General features: G+C 36.8%; 1 protein-coding gene across 6 annotated transcripts in view; it reads left to right on the top strand.

The window, feature by feature from the left end:
* Positions 1-19146, top strand: part of EYA4 (EYA transcriptional coactivator and phosphatase 4) — a 150649-nt gene that overhangs the window by 85231 nt on the left and 46272 nt on the right. For all 6 annotated transcript variants that reach the window (XR_001921368.1, XR_001921367.1, XR_001921366.1 and 3 more), the window contains exons 4-5: positions 16128-16252; positions 17372-17440. Coding sequence is in view for 1 of the 6 variants with exons in the window: in XM_018078007.1 (XP_017933496.1) it covers positions 16128-16252; positions 17372-17440 (194 nt within the window). In the remaining 5 variants the exon portion in view is untranslated. The remainder of the gene's footprint in view (positions 1-16127; positions 16253-17371; positions 17441-19146) is intronic.

The raw sequence follows: 19146 nt of genomic DNA, 5'->3' as shown, positions 1-19146 counted from the left end.
AGGAGTAGTGTAGTTCCACAATATTTCATACTGATTTATCTGTAGATCACAGTAACATGGTAAATGGGTTTCATTTGAGAAAATGAGATATTGAGAAGATCTCTGATTTAGACTTTGAAGGTGAGATTCATCTCATCCTGAAGTAGCTGAGTAAGGTAGGCACTTCTGAAATGCCATTTATCTGATCTTCTTTCTATTGATGGGAAAACAGCTTACTGTATCCCTCTTCTCTTGAGAAACTATGCAGACTCCACCTGTTGCACTGCTGATTTATTGTAAGAAGACCAGCTAGATACACAGTATAACCAAAGGCAATGAAAGCATTTCTTTTGATTTTACAGATTCAGCTTTTCTGCAAAACTGTTCAGTTCAGAAGGGAATAGATGCAAAAATAAGATTAATCTTTAGCCAGGATAAAACGCTTTGTGACTAGCTCCTAGTATTTCTAGGGGCTTGGGGCAAACTATAAGGAGGAACATATACAGCAAAACAAATTTGCTATGAAAAAGAATAATTAAAGTTGAAATTGAAAGATTGCCACAAGTGATTTTGGGAACTGGAAATAAAACTAGTCAACAGGAGGGATAGTATATGCCTGTCAGAATATAGAATTCATGTCAGTGAGGCCACTGTAGTTATAAACTTTTCACCTAAGAGAAATGTTTGGCAAGATCAAGCCCATACTTCTCAGTCAAGACAGTGACTGGCAAAAAACACATAACAATTTTCCAATTTTAAAATAATTACATTGTGGAATAAGATTTCTTATAAAGGCTACATTCTGGGACACACAGGCTTAGCTTGCAGAGAATGTTTTATACAAATCTGTTACTTATTAAAGGTTTGGTGCACTTATTTAGTCTGCATGCCACTTAGGCAGTTGGAATCAATCAAAATAATATGGTTAGGGAGATGACTATGCACAAAAGTATAACTGAATGACATACAGCAACCATGACAATTGCAACAGTTGCTACAAGAAGTATGTTGCCTTGCTATGTGAATTGTATTTTCAGGCATGTAGTTTTCAGGCAGCACAAATCTTTCCTATTTTTAGAGAAGTCTGTGTGGTATCTCTCTACCTTCTGAACACTGATGTTCTCATTCATTAACTTTAGAAATTCAGTCTTCCGATTACCCAAGGCCTATTGAAACTGCTCACTGTCTGCCTGTTGGTTTTTGTTGGCTCTGGATCAAGCCCCCAAAGAGTTCTAAAAATGTATGCGATATATTTACAGAAATTACAATAATCTGTTTAGAGTGCAAATACGTGGTAACTGATGACATCACAGGGAAGTATTTTAATGGTTTATATTAACAGATCCCTGTGGCTTATAACAATAAAAGTAATTTATTTTTCATATTTCATGTCTGTTTCAAATTCCTGTTTTTTTGTTTTTTTTTTTTAAATTGGGCATAACATATTTTCTGTTATATTAATAATAATTTTTCCATGTGATCCCAAGCCAAATCATGTCAGTGTTAAGACCTATTAACCTGAGTCCATGGTGGATCCCATTTGGAATAAATGAAAGCAACAAAACCCAGGAAGTTGTGAACATTTTTTTTTTAAATTTGTATTACCAAGTTGAAAAAAAAAATTGGCAGTGAATGTAATTTGTAGATTTTGGAGATCAAAATGCCTTGTGATTTTGAGTCTGCTAAAGAGAACATTTCTGCATTTCTGTATTAATTATTGTATCCATTAAATTTTAATAATTTTTGAACTTTCAGGAATGTCCTGGATATGGTAAAGACTGATTTTGAGTGAAAGAAGATAACCTAAGATTATACCTGCAGATACTTTTGCTTAATCCAGTAGTTTCTTAGAGACTTATCCTAAAATTTAACTGCATTTTGAGCCATAAAATGACAGTGTTGGTTCTTCTTACATGTGCAGCACATATAATCACAATGAGAAGGAGCTATTTTTCTTTCTCCCTTGGTCTGTTTTTGCTTTGTCATATCACATTGCAACAGAACACAGGAGAACTAATTCAGACTCCATTCCAGCTTCTTTGACCTCTTGAATACTCTAAATGTATTTTACCATTGGTGAGCCTGAATAGTAAAAGTATTTGATTCCACCTACTTTGCACTTCAAATCTAGTTGAATAAATTCCTAGAAGAATGTAGACAATGAAAAAAAAATGGCCATTTCCCCTATTTTGAGATTGGTACAGGTTGCTTTTTATATGAATCATCTTTTTCCTCAAATATTTTTAAGTGTCATTTATTGGCTAGACATTTCACAACCTTTTCAGACACATTTTAAATACCATCAGTCAGTCTATGTACTGGATAAGCATTTAACTAACACCATGCAGTTAGTACACATGCTAGTATTTAATACATCAGAAATCACTTCTTTGCCATCCTACTAGATCCTGAGCAGTCATTAAAGAAAAAATATGTAGGAAATAAGAATAGAATTGTCAAGATTTGATCCCAGCTGGCAACTAAGCACCATGCAACCTCTCATTCACACACATCCCTCCCACTCCCAGCCCAGTGGAATGGGGATGAGAAAGTAAAACTTTTAGGTTGAGATAAAACAGTTTCATAATTGAAACAAAGTAAAATATAATAAACATAGTAAATAACAATGATAATGAAGAAAACCCCCAAGAAACAAGTGATGCACAATACAATTACTCACCACTTGCTGACTAATGCCAGACCCCATTCCAGAACCCAGATAAGCCCTCCTTCCGAGTATAAACTCCAGTTTATATGCTGGGCATGATGTTCAGTGATGTGGAATATCACTTTGTCCCATTCAGGTCACCTGTCCCAGCTATGCTCCCTCCCAGCTTTTTTTTTTTTCATATCTCCTTAATGGCAGAGCATGAGACACAAAAGAAAAGAAAAATAAAAGTTCTTAGTATAAACATGACTTAGCAAAAGCCAAAAACATCAGTGTGTTATCAACATTCTCAAACTGAATCCAAAACACAGCACTGTACAAGCTACTGGGAAGACATTAACTCTATCCCAGCCAAAACCAGGACAAGAATGAACCAAAAAAAATCCGTATGAAAAGAGACAACTTGCAAATAAGCTAATTGAGACCACATGCAAATAAGCTAATTGCAAGTTTGTTTTCTTTTTTCCTAACATTTGCATCTTCCACACGTTACACAAATGCATGTTAAACCAGCTGTAATATTTCAGGCTTGATCTCCCCTCTTCATGTTAAGATAGCCTTATCAGAGAGCAGCTCTGTACCTCAGCTTTCTCCACATGCAGCTTAGTCTGAGCACCAGAAATCGTAGTTCTCCTCTGGGAACAGAAGTCAGAGGATCCATATGACAAGGAGGGAAAGAGACTCCTCCATAAGCGGCATCTGGCTCTTTGGCAGATTTGTCAAGCACTTCTGCTAATGGGTTTGGATTTGCCCAGGGGTCTTTTATGTGGTTACATTGCAGATGGTCTGTCTGTTCTATCTTCTCCTTTTGAACGCTTTTACTTAAAAAAAAAAAAAAAAAAAAAAAAAAGGCAAAAAAACTTTCGTCTGATCCTCAGAATTTACACACTCCTTGCCAGCTGATAAGGTTCTTGATGGGTCTCATAAGATGCCTGTGAAGGCTCCTTTCTGTTAGTAATCGCAAAGTTCTCCATATATCCAAACGTGTGTCTTGAGTTTTGCTGGCAATTCTGGACTTAGTTCTCCAGTTTTGCTGCCAAGTGATATAATTTACTGTGATCTGAGTCCACATTATTGTCAGATTTCTTTGGGAATTTCTTAATGTCGTTTGTAGAGTAGAAGTAACCTTACCTCCCCTTGAAGCATGAAATATACTTGCCTTTCACTCACCGTCCACCTTTGAAAACCTAAGTTCAAATCTGGATTTGGTTAAATGTGAAAATGAACATGATGGTCTCAATCTAATTCATAGGGGATTTGTGTCTGCCATTTAAGAGAGGCCCAGGACTGAAGCAGTAAGTCTGTGGGAAGGTATGTTTGGCAGAGCTATGGAGAAAGGCATATATAGTGCCCAAATAAATAAAGCAATTCCACAGATCAACTTTTTAACAATTATTTATTGTGTGGTGTGAGGGCAGAGAGGGAGAACATCCTGTTTGGTGAATTCCATTTAAGTTCTGTTTCAATTACAACTAAATCTCTGTCACTTTAATTTTTAAGGGTTTTGAGATTTTATTTGTTTTTCAGTGTTGAAGTAATTGGCAGGTGACTAGACATAAGATCATGTTTTATTCCTGTGTTATTTCAGGCTTATGTCTTATTTTCCTTCTAATTATGTAGATTAAATTAAATAGAAAATAAACCCCTGTGCTCTCAAAGATGCAGTCCTTTTCATGACTTTCTCAAAATAGTACCACAGAAACGTATTCATCCCCCTTAGTGTTTCATTATTATACCATGTTTCACAGCAGCAGTATTTTAACATTTGCTGAGACACAAGAATAAATGAATTATAAAGAGCAATCATTTTGCTATTAACATCTTGTATCCTAGTGCCCTGTCTCGCAAACCAGGTTCTTGGGGAACGGCTGGGGAACCTGTGCTAAAAGCAGTGAAGTTACAGACATATCTGCAATATAGATGTGGGTGAACTTAAAAACCAACAGCACTAAGTGGCTTGTTTTCCTTTACCCTCTTTTTCCCTCAGGACTTGGACGAAAGTGGATATTTAATGATTTTAAAAGACTAGGCAGTATGTCAGAAGTCTTTGTGAGATCAAACCATTTGGTGTAAGCTGGGCTTTTAGCAGAGGGAGCTATAAAGGATGGTAACCATCAGAGAGGCTGGTTCCAATGCTGCTGTGTGTGCACCAGGGCAGTGAGGGTTGGAACTGTAGCTCTGCTGGTGCCCCATCCAGTGGCTTTGGCCAGCCAGGCAGGTATGCAGGTATGCAGTCTGAGCTGGAACTGGAGGTGTTACAGATTTGCAGCTGCTACCTGCCCCTTCTTGTGGCCCAAGGGGGTAATTTGGGGAGGGGGGGGGAATTGTGCCCCAGAGTTCTTAGCGACAAGTATTTATTAACTCTTAGAAAAATCACCTACTTCACCCAAAATGAAAAAGGTACATAAAAACTGTGTGTATGCTTTAAGTCTCAAAGTATAAAATAACTTGGGGAAATCAAACAGCAAAGTGAAATTCAATCATTTGATACCAATTGTAAAGGGCAGCCAGCATCAGTACCTTTATCAGAGCATCATTCTCTTTGTTTTGAATGTAATTAGTTCTGAAAAGTTCTTTCAGATGTACAAGCAGTAAGGTCTCCTGGGAATAATGAAAAAGGGATATGTGCAGCACGTCTAGTGCATCTAGTGTACCTTGCCATCCAGAATGGCTATGCCCAGCTACACCTTACGGGAATGATCAAATGCTGAATCAGTTAAAGCATCAGGCAGACAGCAAGTTTTATATTCTAAATCAAACTCATTGTTGGGATTGTGATTAGAAGGCAGAAATAATTGCTTTTGACACAAACTGTTTTGGAGCCAAACATAATGTGCTCCACATGAGGTAAACTACAGAATATTTGTCTTGGGAGCCAAGATTCAGATCAAGTTTAACTTATAAAGGGTACTTCACTGTTAAAAGTGAGATACGTTAATGTTTCCCACATTAGGGCTGCTTGCCAGTAACTCTCTGTATTTTATATTTGCCAAAAAAAAAAATCCCAGAGAAGATTCAAAATGTTTGCATTAAAATATGAATGGAGCATGAAAACTACAAGTTTTTTGGCAACTCCTGTATTCTGCCCAGTCTGTCATTTTAACTCATCCTTTCTGGAAGCAGATAAAATTCTTGAAAGGCCCCTGTACTTGTAGCTGAAGAAATTACGTTGAAATGAGCTACGGTCACTCTAATACAGCACACCTGAAAGAGTGTCTTTTCCTGTGGGCATTCCCTACTGAAGAAGAACCATGTTTCAATAACTTCTTTGAAATATAACAGACATCTCAACTTGAGTGAGTCAGATACAACCCATCCCTTTTTTTTTTAAAATGAAAATATGGGTTCACACTTAACATCATGCAGTCCAGGCTCCACTGAAGCCAACAGCAAAATTCCCAGCCTTTCATCCCTGATTTCCCAGTTTTAGGTTTGCTTAAATATTGTCTGACATGAATACAGTTGACATTATTATGTTAAAATTAATAACAGTAGCACTACATCATTTTAATTAGTAATATAAATATAAAAAAAAGCAGGTCTGCAGCACTCTAGGGACGTTATGAGGAATTATATCACTTTCTCTCCAAAAAAGGTAGCTGGAAGATAACATTGTTATGAAGTTATCCCTAGAAATTCCTTTTTTGCATGTATGGGTAAGTACCAAGGATTTGAAAGACCTTCTTTCAAAGGTTTTGATGCTTCTTTCCATCTCAGTCTGTTTGGAAGAGGGCATTTCCTCTCATTGAAGAGTGGAGATGCTAGAGCATCCCCTGTTTACTGTCCATAGGAAGTCAGGGCTTCAGTTAGCCCTTTGAATACTGCTGTCATTGTTCCACTTAAAATCAGATGTCATGTCTTACTGCACTGTGTTTTCCCTGAGATGTTTTGAAATCCTATGCAGTAAGCAGTGTACCTTCGAAGGCTATGCCTTACAAAGGGCAGATTAGCAACAGGCTACTAATTGGCAGAGCTGATCATCACCACATTCCTCTGGATGTATAAGAAACAGTCTTTGTTGCTCAAATCAGACTCAAAAACACCAAAGAAAGACTTAGTGAGATTCTTCAGTCACTGGGTTTGTTACGTGTTCCTTATGTCCAACTAGGTCACCTCCCAGAGATGCAGAAGAGACTCTGAAATTCCCAGCAGATTTTTCAGATGTTACTCTGAGCAGTTGTTCTGCTGAAGTTGTGGCGTAGAAGGGAAGGCCACAGGCTTGCTGTTTGAATTCCAGCCATCTCCACAAAAGTGTTTGTTATTTGTTTATGACACAGCACATCATGTTGTAAGAACCACAATATTTGCAAGTGCCAGTCACATCTGGAAGTGATCAGAAGCTGTTGGGTGAACTGCTCTTTGAAAATGTGGCCCTGGGATCCAAAGACTTGCATTTAGATCTTATGTATCTGTAAACTGGTAGTTTGTATTTAATGTAAGTTGGATACTTGACAGCTCCCTGTGGAACTGTGGTGTCATTATCACTTTTGATTTTTTTAAATACTCACATAAGGACTTCAAAACCTACTCTAGTCATCTTTTTTTTTTCTTAGTAGCAGGTGCCTGTGTACCTTTATGTGGTTTTTGTTCGCACTGGGACTAGGAACTGCATAATGGAGCCCATGGGCTGTGGGGTCAAGCTTGTGACAGTGTGTGAAACGTGCCCCTGTCTGAGCCTGAGCTGTGGCATAGGATCATGACTACTCTTGGAGTTGTGCCGGGCAGGGGTTTGGTGCGTGCCATCTGGCACATGCTCCAGTACAACCCAGGCTCAGCATGGGCCAGCCTGTACATGGGTAAGAGAAATGAGCATCCTGCCATTCTGTCTGCCATTCCTTCAGTCCTTGGTCCTTGTTGCTTATTAGTTTACATGTTCTCTGTCTGGCCTCTGGAGTGGTTTTCTCCAACTGGCTACCTTTTTACTTGAGAAGATGGGAATTATTTATTCAGACACCACATTACCTCTTTCCAAATACTTCCTCCTGTGACTGGAGTGTAAACCCTGAGCTAAAATTGTATCACACCAAAACTGTAGCTGTCGTATTTGGATAGCCCAGGAAAGAGATCTCAAAGGCTAGGATCTAGCTGGCCAGAGGGTATTGTTCTGCATAGCTTTGCTTTTTTGTGTGTGCAGTTTATTACATCAGAATGTAATAATTCCCCATATAAAACTATCATTTTCCTTCATCAAATCAAATCAATCTTAAACTTCAGAGTGGAGAGATGAGGTGAAAGGGGAACCATATGGAAAAAAGGGCTTCCCGTTACTTATATTTTCAGTGACAGCCTGCCTATTTCACTGCTCTGAATCTGTGTTTTGTAATTGAAAAATCTCCTGAGCACAGGAAGGGTGAGCTGGAAGCTTATGCTGAGGTAAATAACTTAGTATGTTCCCCTTCCCCTGAGTTGCCTTGATTTTTATTTATTTATTTTAATCCTTCTTGCCTTTGGACAAATCAACTGCATGTCCAAGAGGAGAATCCAGAAATGGCTCCTAAATATTATTCTGTGTTTTATCAAGAAATGTAGAAATCCAAATTAATTTTACCTTGTCTTTTAATTGTGTTGAGGAAATGACACTCATTCCCAATAAAAGTCAGAAAGCAGTGAAAAATTAATGTAATGTGGATTTATGGCCAGCTGAACTGTACTAAAATAGACAGTTTTCAGTGGTTTTCTAGAAACCACATTAAATGACATTCTACTGAAATAAAATGTCTCAGTCAATCAGAAACCAGGGAAACCATGCAGTTACTGACTTCTAAGCAAATAATAGTTTTCAGCAATTATTCAGCATGACAATGCAAGCCATCTAAATTCGTGTGTTTAGTCATCACCAGAGCAAACCTAAACTTTTCACCTTTTTTTTCCTCAGGCACGAAAAGAAAATATCAGGGGTTTTTGGGGTTTTTTTTTCTGACCAAGGAACCCTTGAATTTGTAAGCAATTATTTTTCACAGTGTTTAGTCATATTTTCTCACTAGACCCGCAAAGAACAAATCCGCGTATCCCTTTCACTAAAACTATATCTGCTTATTACTACAGCAATAGCATTATACTAGATTACTAAAAGCTTTGGCCTTTGGCAGGTGCTCATGCAGTGAGAAAAGAGGGAAACATAGATTTAATAAAGACAAAAAATATCTGTTTCCTAGTTGCTAGGAAGCACAGAGAAGCTCAAGGTGGCACAGGGTCATAGCCAGGAGGATGATAGCCAAAGCCTAACTGGGAAAATAGGAATGGGGGGTGGGGAAGAAGTTGCAGTGCTGTTAAAAGAAATGTCTTTTTTCTCTAGCTGTGAATGGTGTAAGGAGGCAAACTACAGTGCTGGCCTTTGTCACCGAACCTGCTTACCCACGTTCTCAGCTGAGCTCTCTGCATCAAGTGCATCCGAGGCACTGACACTGTCTGTCTGTCAGACAGCTCCTGTAAAGTAATACTGTCTGCATGAGGGTTTTTTTTCCCTGGTATTAGAGCTTGAATAGCCAAGAGAAGGACAATAGGCAGGAAAGCAAAACTGAGATACAGTCACAACCAGTGCCACTTTATGCCTCAAAGAATTACCTAAGGAGTCCCATCCTCTGCAAGACAAGCAGTTTATTTGAAATCAAAAAAGCTATTTGTAGGGATAGGTACAATTGTGCAAGAATTTGTAACAGAAGTCTAGAACTTGTTTTGCTTAGGAAAACTGCAAAATGCCTTTTCAAATGGGTTAGATGTTTTTTTTCCTTCCTTCTGCATTTCAGAGAAGGTTGCAGGGAAGAAACTGTGAGCAAGCTATTTTTCTCTGTGGTATGCGGAGAAAACATGTTTGCAGACATGTACAAGGCCTCCTTGGGTGCGGGGGGGGGAGGGTTGGGGAGGGAAAAGAGACTGGGGAGACAAGGAACCTGGAGAAGGCGGGGCATTTCCTTTTGCCCGTGAAGGTCCAGTGTGTGCTGCATCGTAAAAAAAATGGTCCTTGCATCTGAAATAAAGCTTTTTTTTAAAATCCTTCCACTGCCTTGGCATTCTTGGGAAGAATACCTGTGTATGTTTACCTTATATTATTTTAAAAAAAATCAGGCATGTTTTTTTCCCTGAAATTGTTGCTTCATAGTGCAGGGACCCTTCCCACACTCCAGTTATTGCAGTCTCTGGGTAGAAGTTGTCTCCCTATGAGCTTGAACTCATGCCCTGAGAAGCTGCGTGATGATATTTAAGCTTGTAATGAATAATCCGCAAGGAATCTACTACAGTCCTTACTGTATACTTACAGTTCTGCAAAGCTGAACTTTATGATATTTTCATTTGTTTATTACCTATGTGGTATTCCTTAACATGGTAGAAAAACTCTAATGTTTTAATTCTTTATTTCACTAAGGTTCCTTCTTTTTGATACCTTCTATCTGACATTGATTGTAGATTGACAAAAGTATTTTTTTTGAATATCAATGTGGCATTATTTTGCTTCTTTCCATTACTTTTTTAATATGAGTGTTGACACTCTACTTACAAATACATGAGAAATAGAAATTACACAGCCATAATCCCCCTCCTATCCTCAAATGGTTGCAAAAATTTAACACTTGTTTTCTGTATTGTTAAAAAAAAAAGGTAATAAAATAAAACTCTGAGGAGCATTTGCTGGTTTTATCAATCTAGCATGACATTTTTTACTTCTTCTTAGCACTGTATCAGATTGCTTTCCAAGTTACAAAAGGAGGCCTCAAAGAGAGTGGGAAGGAGGTCTTGCTAGTGTCCAGCAGTATTATTTGTTTTTAACTGTGGCAAGCTCCCAGAATTCACATGCTGGAGGGGCATTTCTACAATATTGTGCCTAGTATAGCAAAAGTTCTGCTATTTTGGCCATCTCTTAAGCTTGAAAAGATATACAGGAGGGGTTGATGAGCTGAGGAAAACAAGAGGGGCAGTTGTCTCGATGGAATAAATTTATCTCGTTGGTTTTGCTGTTTCTTCCTTACCTTTTACAGTGACAAAAAATGGCAAAGATTGCCATACACAGGAAAAGCACCTGGAAAGGAAAATACTGTGTATTAACCTGTATTTTGGAGTTGATGAAATAATTAGAAATGTTACTTAATTGAAGAGTGCTCCTAGGGTGTGTGCTGTATTGCACTATTTGTGGAAATCTTTTGTGGAACAATGTTGGGAAGTTTTTTGTTGTGTATTTATACACTTAGACACATCTATGTGTATATTTATTAAAATTATTAAAAGTTTGCGCATAGCTGTGTGTTAGTGTACATATATTTGTATGCATGTGTACATTCTCTGGAAACCTGTCCATCATCCAGAATCTCTCTCTCTCCACCTTCTTTCTTACGGCCCACTGTGTTCTTTGAAGAGTGTTCAAGGGTTGGTGAAACTTATTTTTAATTGCATTACTTACAATTCCTGTAGGTGCAAGTAAATATGAAAAATATCTCACGCAACTATGAATGTAATATGTAAAATTTAGTTAAAAAAATCCCAAACAATCAAAACACTAAGAAAAAAACACCTTTATAATTATGATGTATCTACGTTATTGATTGTTTTAAACTTTATTGCAGATTTTATGTAGATTTTATTGAACTAATGACTTTTGTGTATGTGCATCCATTTTGATTTTTTTGTCAGCATGAAAGGCTTGTATGAGCTAGTTCAGACTGCATGTGAAAGAGAGGTAAGCTTGCTAGTCCTGTTCAGAAAGTTCCTGAAAGACCAGGCTAAAAAAATATATGTGGGAAATGGAAAAAAAAATGACTCTGCTTGTCTTCAAAACAATGTAGTTGGTCTGAGAGCTGAGCTGACAGCAGTAGGAAACAGTTTTAGCTGAGTTTGAACAGCTCTGTTACCCAACCTTCATATTGTGCAAAAAGTTAATTTTAAATAAAGGGAAATTCCCCATTTGTTTAATTTCAGAAGCTCCAAGGTAGCTGTCATCCTGATTGGACAAGGCTCCAGAAAGTGAGAAAGTTTGGGATATGTAAGGACTGGGGTTACGACAGGAGGGATATAAGAAGAGCAGGGGGAGAAACTAACAAAAAAACCCAGAACAAACAAAACCAAAACAACCAAACAAAAGTAATAATACTAATATTACTAATAAAAAACATGTATTTTTTTCCACAATGAAGTTTAATAAGATTCTTCTAAAGAAAGTTGTGTAGTGAATTTCCTATCAAAGAATTTTAAAAAGAAAAATCCTGCAAAATCATTTTAAATTTTTTTTTATAATTAATTTCTAAACTAAATGAAATTATTTCAATTTCAATAGCCTTTAACCAGTCCTTCTTTCAATATTCCTATAATTTGGAATTTGCAATAAATTCTTCACAGAGAGGAATTAGTATTTTTAAAATGTTCTGGTTAGGCTGGGATTTGAAGTTTTCACAAGAAGAAAATTATCTAAATATAATCTACTTGTAGAATTAGTGAATAATCAATAGAGTTACAAGCTGTGGAAGGACCCAGCTCACAGTCCACGTTCATAATAGTTAAATTGGAAATGCAAATGGATAACAGAGTTATAACAACACAGATTTTCTGAAAATAGATTTTAACTCTACTGAAGAAAAGCAGTGCACAAATGGATATGTGATTGTAATGAACGGAAAAAGAAGAAAAGAGGAATTTTAAAAACATAACCGTAGAAGCAAGGCTTGAGCTTTTTACTGTTGAAATAACACAAGTTAGAGCTATACAGAAATACAGAGATGGAGTTGTTAAATGGGGCAATTATATTTAGCTGTACTTAAACCTTCCTGTGCAAGGTTGGGTCATCGTGCTTGGCTGTGCACTTCGGTGGTCTGGGGTGTGGCACAAATTCTGTTCATCCACCCTTGTAAAAGTGGGACAGAAGAGGGTGGAATTTTTCTCTTTAGATGCTGTTCCTTGATCCGCATATGAGCATAGGCTAACCTTTGAAAAGATGTAACTTCAAGCCTGGGAACAAAAATTGCTTTAATGGGGAAGGCCCAGGGTTTCCACACAGCCGTATATTTGATACAAACCTGCTTCAATGTGGTAGGGTTGTCCACAGGTTGGAGTTAAAGCCCACTGAGAACTAGGAGGCTGTTTTTTGAAATGGGATGTTTTATAGACTTTTCCAGTAAGCCTCTGAAATGATCCACTAAGCACGTGCAAATAACAATTTTCAAAGACTTTAAGCATAGCCAAAACAGAATAAAAGACAAATTCATCTTGCCAGGTTTTGAGTTTTTGCTCAGGAACTGGCAATCATGCAAACCTTCTTCAAACAGTCAAGAGATAATTAAAACATCTTCTTACCAAGTAATGTGTTTCCTTCCAAAATTTATCTTTTTATACAATTTAGCATTTTACATAATTATTCTAAAAAGAGGTCTGACACAATGGAGGAGGGGGAAAACTAAAGCACTAACAGTTATGTGCCTGGCAGAGAAGCAAAACATGTAAAATAATGTTGTAGTACATTATTTTAAAATAGTGTAGTATTTTAAGCAGCTTTATCAATAGACTTTATTATGTCTGAATTGAAATACATTGCATTTACTGAAAAACATTCTCTAATAAATAGCTGCATAAACTTAAAAGTATTAATTGGTCTTTCAGAGATCTCCCTTTTAAACTTTTTTTTAGTGCATGAAAGCACATACTGAACCTGAACCTGCTTCTGATTAAGTCAGTGAAAGCAGTACTCTGATAAACATTTAGTTTGACAAAATGAATTCAAGATGTTGGAATTATTTCATCCATTTTCCTAGGCATTTTTCCTGAATCCTCCATTCACTGAAAGGTAAGATTTTAGTAAGTCTGTTACATCTTCCTGAGAATTTTTTAGGCTAAAGGTAAACGAAATGCATCCAGAAAGGTGAATTGAATGACATGTGTTACACAGAAAGTAGTGTACTTCAATAAGTAAATCACATAGGGATATATTAAAGTAATCCCTGTACTTGCTCACACAGGATGGAGCACCTAGGATAAGTAGAATATACACATGGTTCTGTGAAACTTTTTATTGCTTTGGATATTCTTTTTATTCTTAATAGACTACCAATAAGTGCAAGATGTGTTTTACTCATACAGAGAAAATGTCTGTGAATGCGCTACCTCTAAAATAGTTTTAGTTAATTTAACTTGCCATGTCTGTGGGCTGGGATGCCATATGTTATAGAAAACAAATTAGAATGATAAGTCTACTTTTCTGCACAGAAGGTTTCATACTGGCTTGAAACAAAAACTATTCCTTTTACAAAGTTTGATTGTTTATATTCTTTGCCAAGCAAATGAGAGTCACTGGACTTAGTCTTCTGATTAAGAAAGTCTGATTCATTTGAGTGTAAAAAGTGCTTAAGATGGATATTTCTTATACACACTATCTGCATAAACCAGTAATTTTGCTTATCAAATACTGCTGAAGTATTTGCATCTGTGGTGATGATATATGCCTGTCTGAAAAGAAATTATTGTAATTTTTTCATGCTGACCAAGAAAAAAAATCAGATGTGAACTTTCTAAGCTGGAACTGCCCATTAGGTATCTGTGGGCTGATCATACTTCAACAGGAAATCATGGCATTTAAAACTGCTAAGCGAACACGTGGGGAGCATTACACTGTATATGCAATGAAACATGCATTGTTTATTTCATTTAGCATTCTTCTGCTCCCTTAAATACATACAAGATGGAAACTCACGGAATTTTTTTAACCTTTAGCTGCTATCCGTGTACCGAAACTACTAAACAAAAATTGACAGACTTGTAAACAACTTGAGTTCATTTTATTTCATCTAACACTGATCACATTTCCAGTAGACAATAAATATAATTCACTGCTGACAGATGTGTAGAAATGTGTATACAACTAGATGAAGAAATTGGGTTCAATGCAGTTCAAATCTCAGTTTATGCCTTGGCATTTCCTTGAATATGGCTGTAAAATTCTTACCTGCTGATGCATGGCCTCCAACAAGATCAGTTTTTCCCTGCTCATCCAGACTGCTGCTGGGAAGGCTATCCTGCCAGTGGTGTATCGGTGCATATCGTGGTTGACATAGGCATTTACTTGAGTAAATGAGATTCTTTACTTCATGTGCCTTTGGGTAAGGCCTTTGTTCATTTTCCCAGTTGAGATGTAGTATTTCCTACATTTTCTTGAGCATATTCAGTACATGAAGGCTCTGAATCTGTATCTTGGGTTAAATGAACGTGATGTGAGGAAGGCTGAAGCATCCAGGAGATCAGCAGAATTAGGAGCACAAAATGGGAGATAATTTCATTCTCTGGAGGGAAGAAATGTAGATTCAAATAGCACACTCATATTTGATGGAAAGGTAGTGGGGTTTTGTTTGGGTTTTTTCCCCCACAGAGGGGGATGTGTGGGAGCACAGAATATAGGTAATTTCAAAGTGAAATTTGGAATAAATACTGAAGATGCTGGGTGTTGCCTTAACAATTTGCCACTGATTGTCCTAGTCAGAATATGAATATACAAGAGCCATTGTTCTTACTGAACTATCCCAACTGTTCATCTCTTTCCTAGCCATCTCAGCCTTGTACAATGTAATTTAGCTTTTACATCTCTGTAAGACAATCTTCCTGTTGGCCTTTGCAGTATACATATGGTGAATGGTTCTCCTGTTGCAGATGGGCTGGCAATTTTGCTTATATATAGCAAAAATGTTTCTTTGGCGGAAAAAAAATCTGTCTAATTTATAAATGAAGCAAGGAATAAGTGAACATACACTGCAAATTGGATTGCAATTACTGGTTTGACAAGAAATGTTCCTTGTCTGCTTTGTCTGCAAAAGGCAAATCTGTTATCACTGCTTTAAAGCCATCTACAGGCTCCCAGTGTAACTGTGATGCTGGAATCCGTTGCAATCTAATCCACTTGAAATTTTGCAAGCTTCCTAGAAATTGCTCAGAACAAAACAAGAATAAGTGATCTAATTAGAATATACATATTTTTAAGAGTGAAGAATCTTCCAGATGTACATGAAAGTTCTATTCATTCGCTTGTATGGCCTGTACCTGTGATTTAGTGTGGATGCAGTGACTGCTGGTGGTTGGAATACAGATAGCAGGAGGCAGAAGTTCCTATTTTGACTTTCTGTAATGACTGACTTTTCACCAAATTTCTCTGTTTTCTTCTAAGAAGTACCTATTACCTGAATTTATCAATTCATCTCTCCCTCTGTCCATCCATATATATGCACTCCCTCATGCACATCTTTTACAAGCTCTTTGAGCAGTTTCATAAGCCTATGTCACTTCATAATACCTACAGGAAAAGAGAAAAATACTGGCATTGTTGCTATTCATATAAAATTATTAGCTACTTTCCTAGGTTTGGTAAAAAGCAAAGAAGATGTCAAAGGAACCTGTATTAATTTATTAATCTGACTACATTGCAAACTCTCCATATAAAAAAAGTTATTAAAGAAAAAGCAGATAATAGTAATACTCTAGTAATAATAGTCCATAATACTGTCATCTTCTTTTTTAACAGGTCTATGGAAATGCAGGATCTAGCCAGTCCTCATAATCTTGTTGGAAGTAGTGATGCACCAGGTAGTTCCAAACTGGATAAGTCTAGTCTTAGTAGCACATCAGTTACAACAAATGGAACAGGAGGTAAGTATAAGACACTGCTGGCACATACAAAGGTTTGGCTAGTTTTTAGTCATATGCATTTTTTAGCATAATTTCAAGAATGATATATACCCATTTATAAGTACCCAGCAAGAATTATGAAAAAATGGCAGTCATAAAAGTATAACCACTTCTTCAGTTTGCACCAATTGAAGTAAGAGGCAGAACTGAAACAAGTTGCAAAGGTGAAACAACGAAAGATTAGGAATGGTTGACTTGAACACAGTGTTAAAGGCTTGCTTATACCTGTTGGTAACTTGAAATAAATTACATTTTCTGTGTCATTTTTCATTGATGAATAATAATTTACTCTTACACCCTGAACTACATAGGTAGTTAGGTTAAATTAAAATCACTGTCAAAAGAAGTGCATCAAAATTAGGTTTAGGTAATTTTTTTTCATGATGAATTCCATTTCTCGGGAGGTAATGGAAGTTTTTCATAAAGAGATTGTTACATTTTCCTCAGAAGTAGCTGGTTATTACTGCTGTAAGTGTTACTGTAGGGACAGCACTATCATGCAGCTACAACACAGATGTTCCAATGCTTTCAGATAATCGGTTATACCATAGCTGAGTTGGAGCAGTGGGAGGCAGAGTACCACATTCTGAGGTGCAGTCCATGAAAATGACACCGTGGATGTCAAGCTAGAGTTTCAGCCTTCTTTTTTAGAGTTTATACATTGCTGTCTATTTTAACAATTTACACTAAGAAATTTTTTTTTTAGTTTGTTCTTTCTGACCGCAATGTAGAGCATTTTATTCACTTATCCCAATTTTCAAAAAAGTCTGTCAGTGTGAGTAAAAAGTGTATGTGCTTGTGAGGGTAACAGAGCTCTGCAAAGAAGGGCTGAATCACATTTTTAAATAGAATCCTTATTCCAGCAAAAAAGAGAAGAGAAAACTTCAAACATACCATTAAAGAACTCTGATAACTAGATGCCTCTATATTATACATGCATAAATAAACCAGTTAAAATAATACCCATAAAAACAATACAGTGCAGTTAAAAGACTTAAGGCACTTAATTGCGTTGAGGACTTCTCAGGTACACTGAACAGACATTGGGATAATGAACTGTTATACCATTCCTGTTCTCAGGAGACAACATGACTGTGTTAAATACTGCAGACTGGTTGCTGAGTTGTAGTACTCCCTCCTCTGCAACAAGTATGAGAGACCCTGGTACAGTGCATGTGTGTGGTGGTGTGTGGTGGTGTGTCTCTGTGACTGCTGTGTGACATCTTTCTTGGTTTGCTCTGTTCTTTTGTTATGCAGTTTGAACATTCTCCTGGGGTTTTCTTCCCAGTCCTTTTTTTCCTACCCCTTCTAAGAGGCTTTTCCCACAGCCAGGAAACTGGCAGGAAGTTGCAATAAATAGTTATCTTACAAAGCTTTGAAAGTAATTTGATGAGCAAGGAGAACTTAACCCACTTATAATTAGCTTAACTGTCTACATGTTCTGAGAGGCTGGGATTGTCTCGTGGTGTTCAACATTGCTGGGAATAGCCAGTAGTCGACATTAGTGGAAGTCAGACAATGGAATTTTCACAGAATGCCCCTTTTCTTTTCTTTTGTTTTTAAGTACAGCATTGCATGATTACCTGAGCATTATTGGTTGACATTATTGTTACTATTCTACTACAATTCTAGTTATTAATCAAAGCTTATGTCTAGTGTGCTACTACATGTAACTTGCAACTTTACAAACATTTGGCCAAATTTTCCAAGCTGTTGTTGCCATTTACGAGTTTACCGACGTGTATTAGTAATTGTCATGAGTTGTAATGATTAATAATTCTGTATGTGACACTGTTGCAGTACATACAGGATTAATCATATCTGTAAATGTGCACCACTGCGTTTCTCTACAAGTCATTACAAAGGTGCTTAAGTTGTGCAGTTTTGGACTAAAGTTAGGAAGATCTCAAAATCTTTCCTTTTAAAAAACCCCTCTGAATTAGCTTACCTTTTGTAAAACACATCCACAGAAAATTTACCGGAAAAAAATTGACTTGAGTACAAAAGATCATTTGCACTTGTCAAGTTAAGTACGGGAGAGAGTTTTTTGGGTTTGATTCTTTGCTGCTTGACAGGGACAGAAAATAGATGGTGCCTCTTGGTGCTGATGGAAGTGCACTGCAGCTGGCATAAACCAGAACTAGACACAATTCTAAAGTAAACATTTAAATTCATTACTGAAGTTTTTGTTAAATATAACAGTTAAACACATACTGTCTTTCTAGATGCAGTACTCAACATAGGTTTGTAGCTTGGTATGGGCAATAGTGCCCATCTTGAATAGAAAGAGATAAAGGTACTAAAAAGTACTTTTTTTCATGTGGGTGGGTGTCCACACTTTGTAGAAGTACGTGGAGGCATCCGTATGTAGTAATCAGAAAATAAATTTAATTACTTTTCATGCTTCAGGCAACCATACATGTTCCATATGACTGAGAGGTTCAATGGAGGAAATCATTTTGTGACAAATGACACTTAAGCTTTTTCTTGATTTGTGTTTAATTGATCTGGCAAAAATAAAATCACATCTTTCTCATATAAATATAGAAATGGGAATGATTGATTACTCTTATGAATGACTTCGTTCATTTTGGGTAATTTTGTCACAGCTTTTTTTTTTTTTTAATGAGAAAATAATAGCTAGCAGAATGAGAACGAGTGCACAACAGCTTGAAAAAATGTGGCTATAATTCTTCCCTGATGATGCCATATTGAATTAATATCCTCCTGCTTGCAGGGAGACTATATGAGTGTGGTAGTTTTACTAAAGAGAAACAGTAATGAAAAGAAGTTTACTTTCAAGAGACAAACATTCAAATATTTTTTAAAGATACAACTTAAGCACGAAGATGTTA

Source organism: Manacus vitellinus, unplaced genomic scaffold, assembly GCF_001715985.3.
Source record: "Manacus vitellinus isolate BGI_N305 unplaced genomic scaffold, ASM171598v3 scaffold_4_pilon, whole genome shotgun sequence".
NCBI classification, from domain to species: Eukaryota; Metazoa; Chordata; class Aves; order Passeriformes; family Pipridae; genus Manacus; species Manacus vitellinus.
This window is presented reverse-complemented; position numbering and strand designations above follow the sequence as displayed.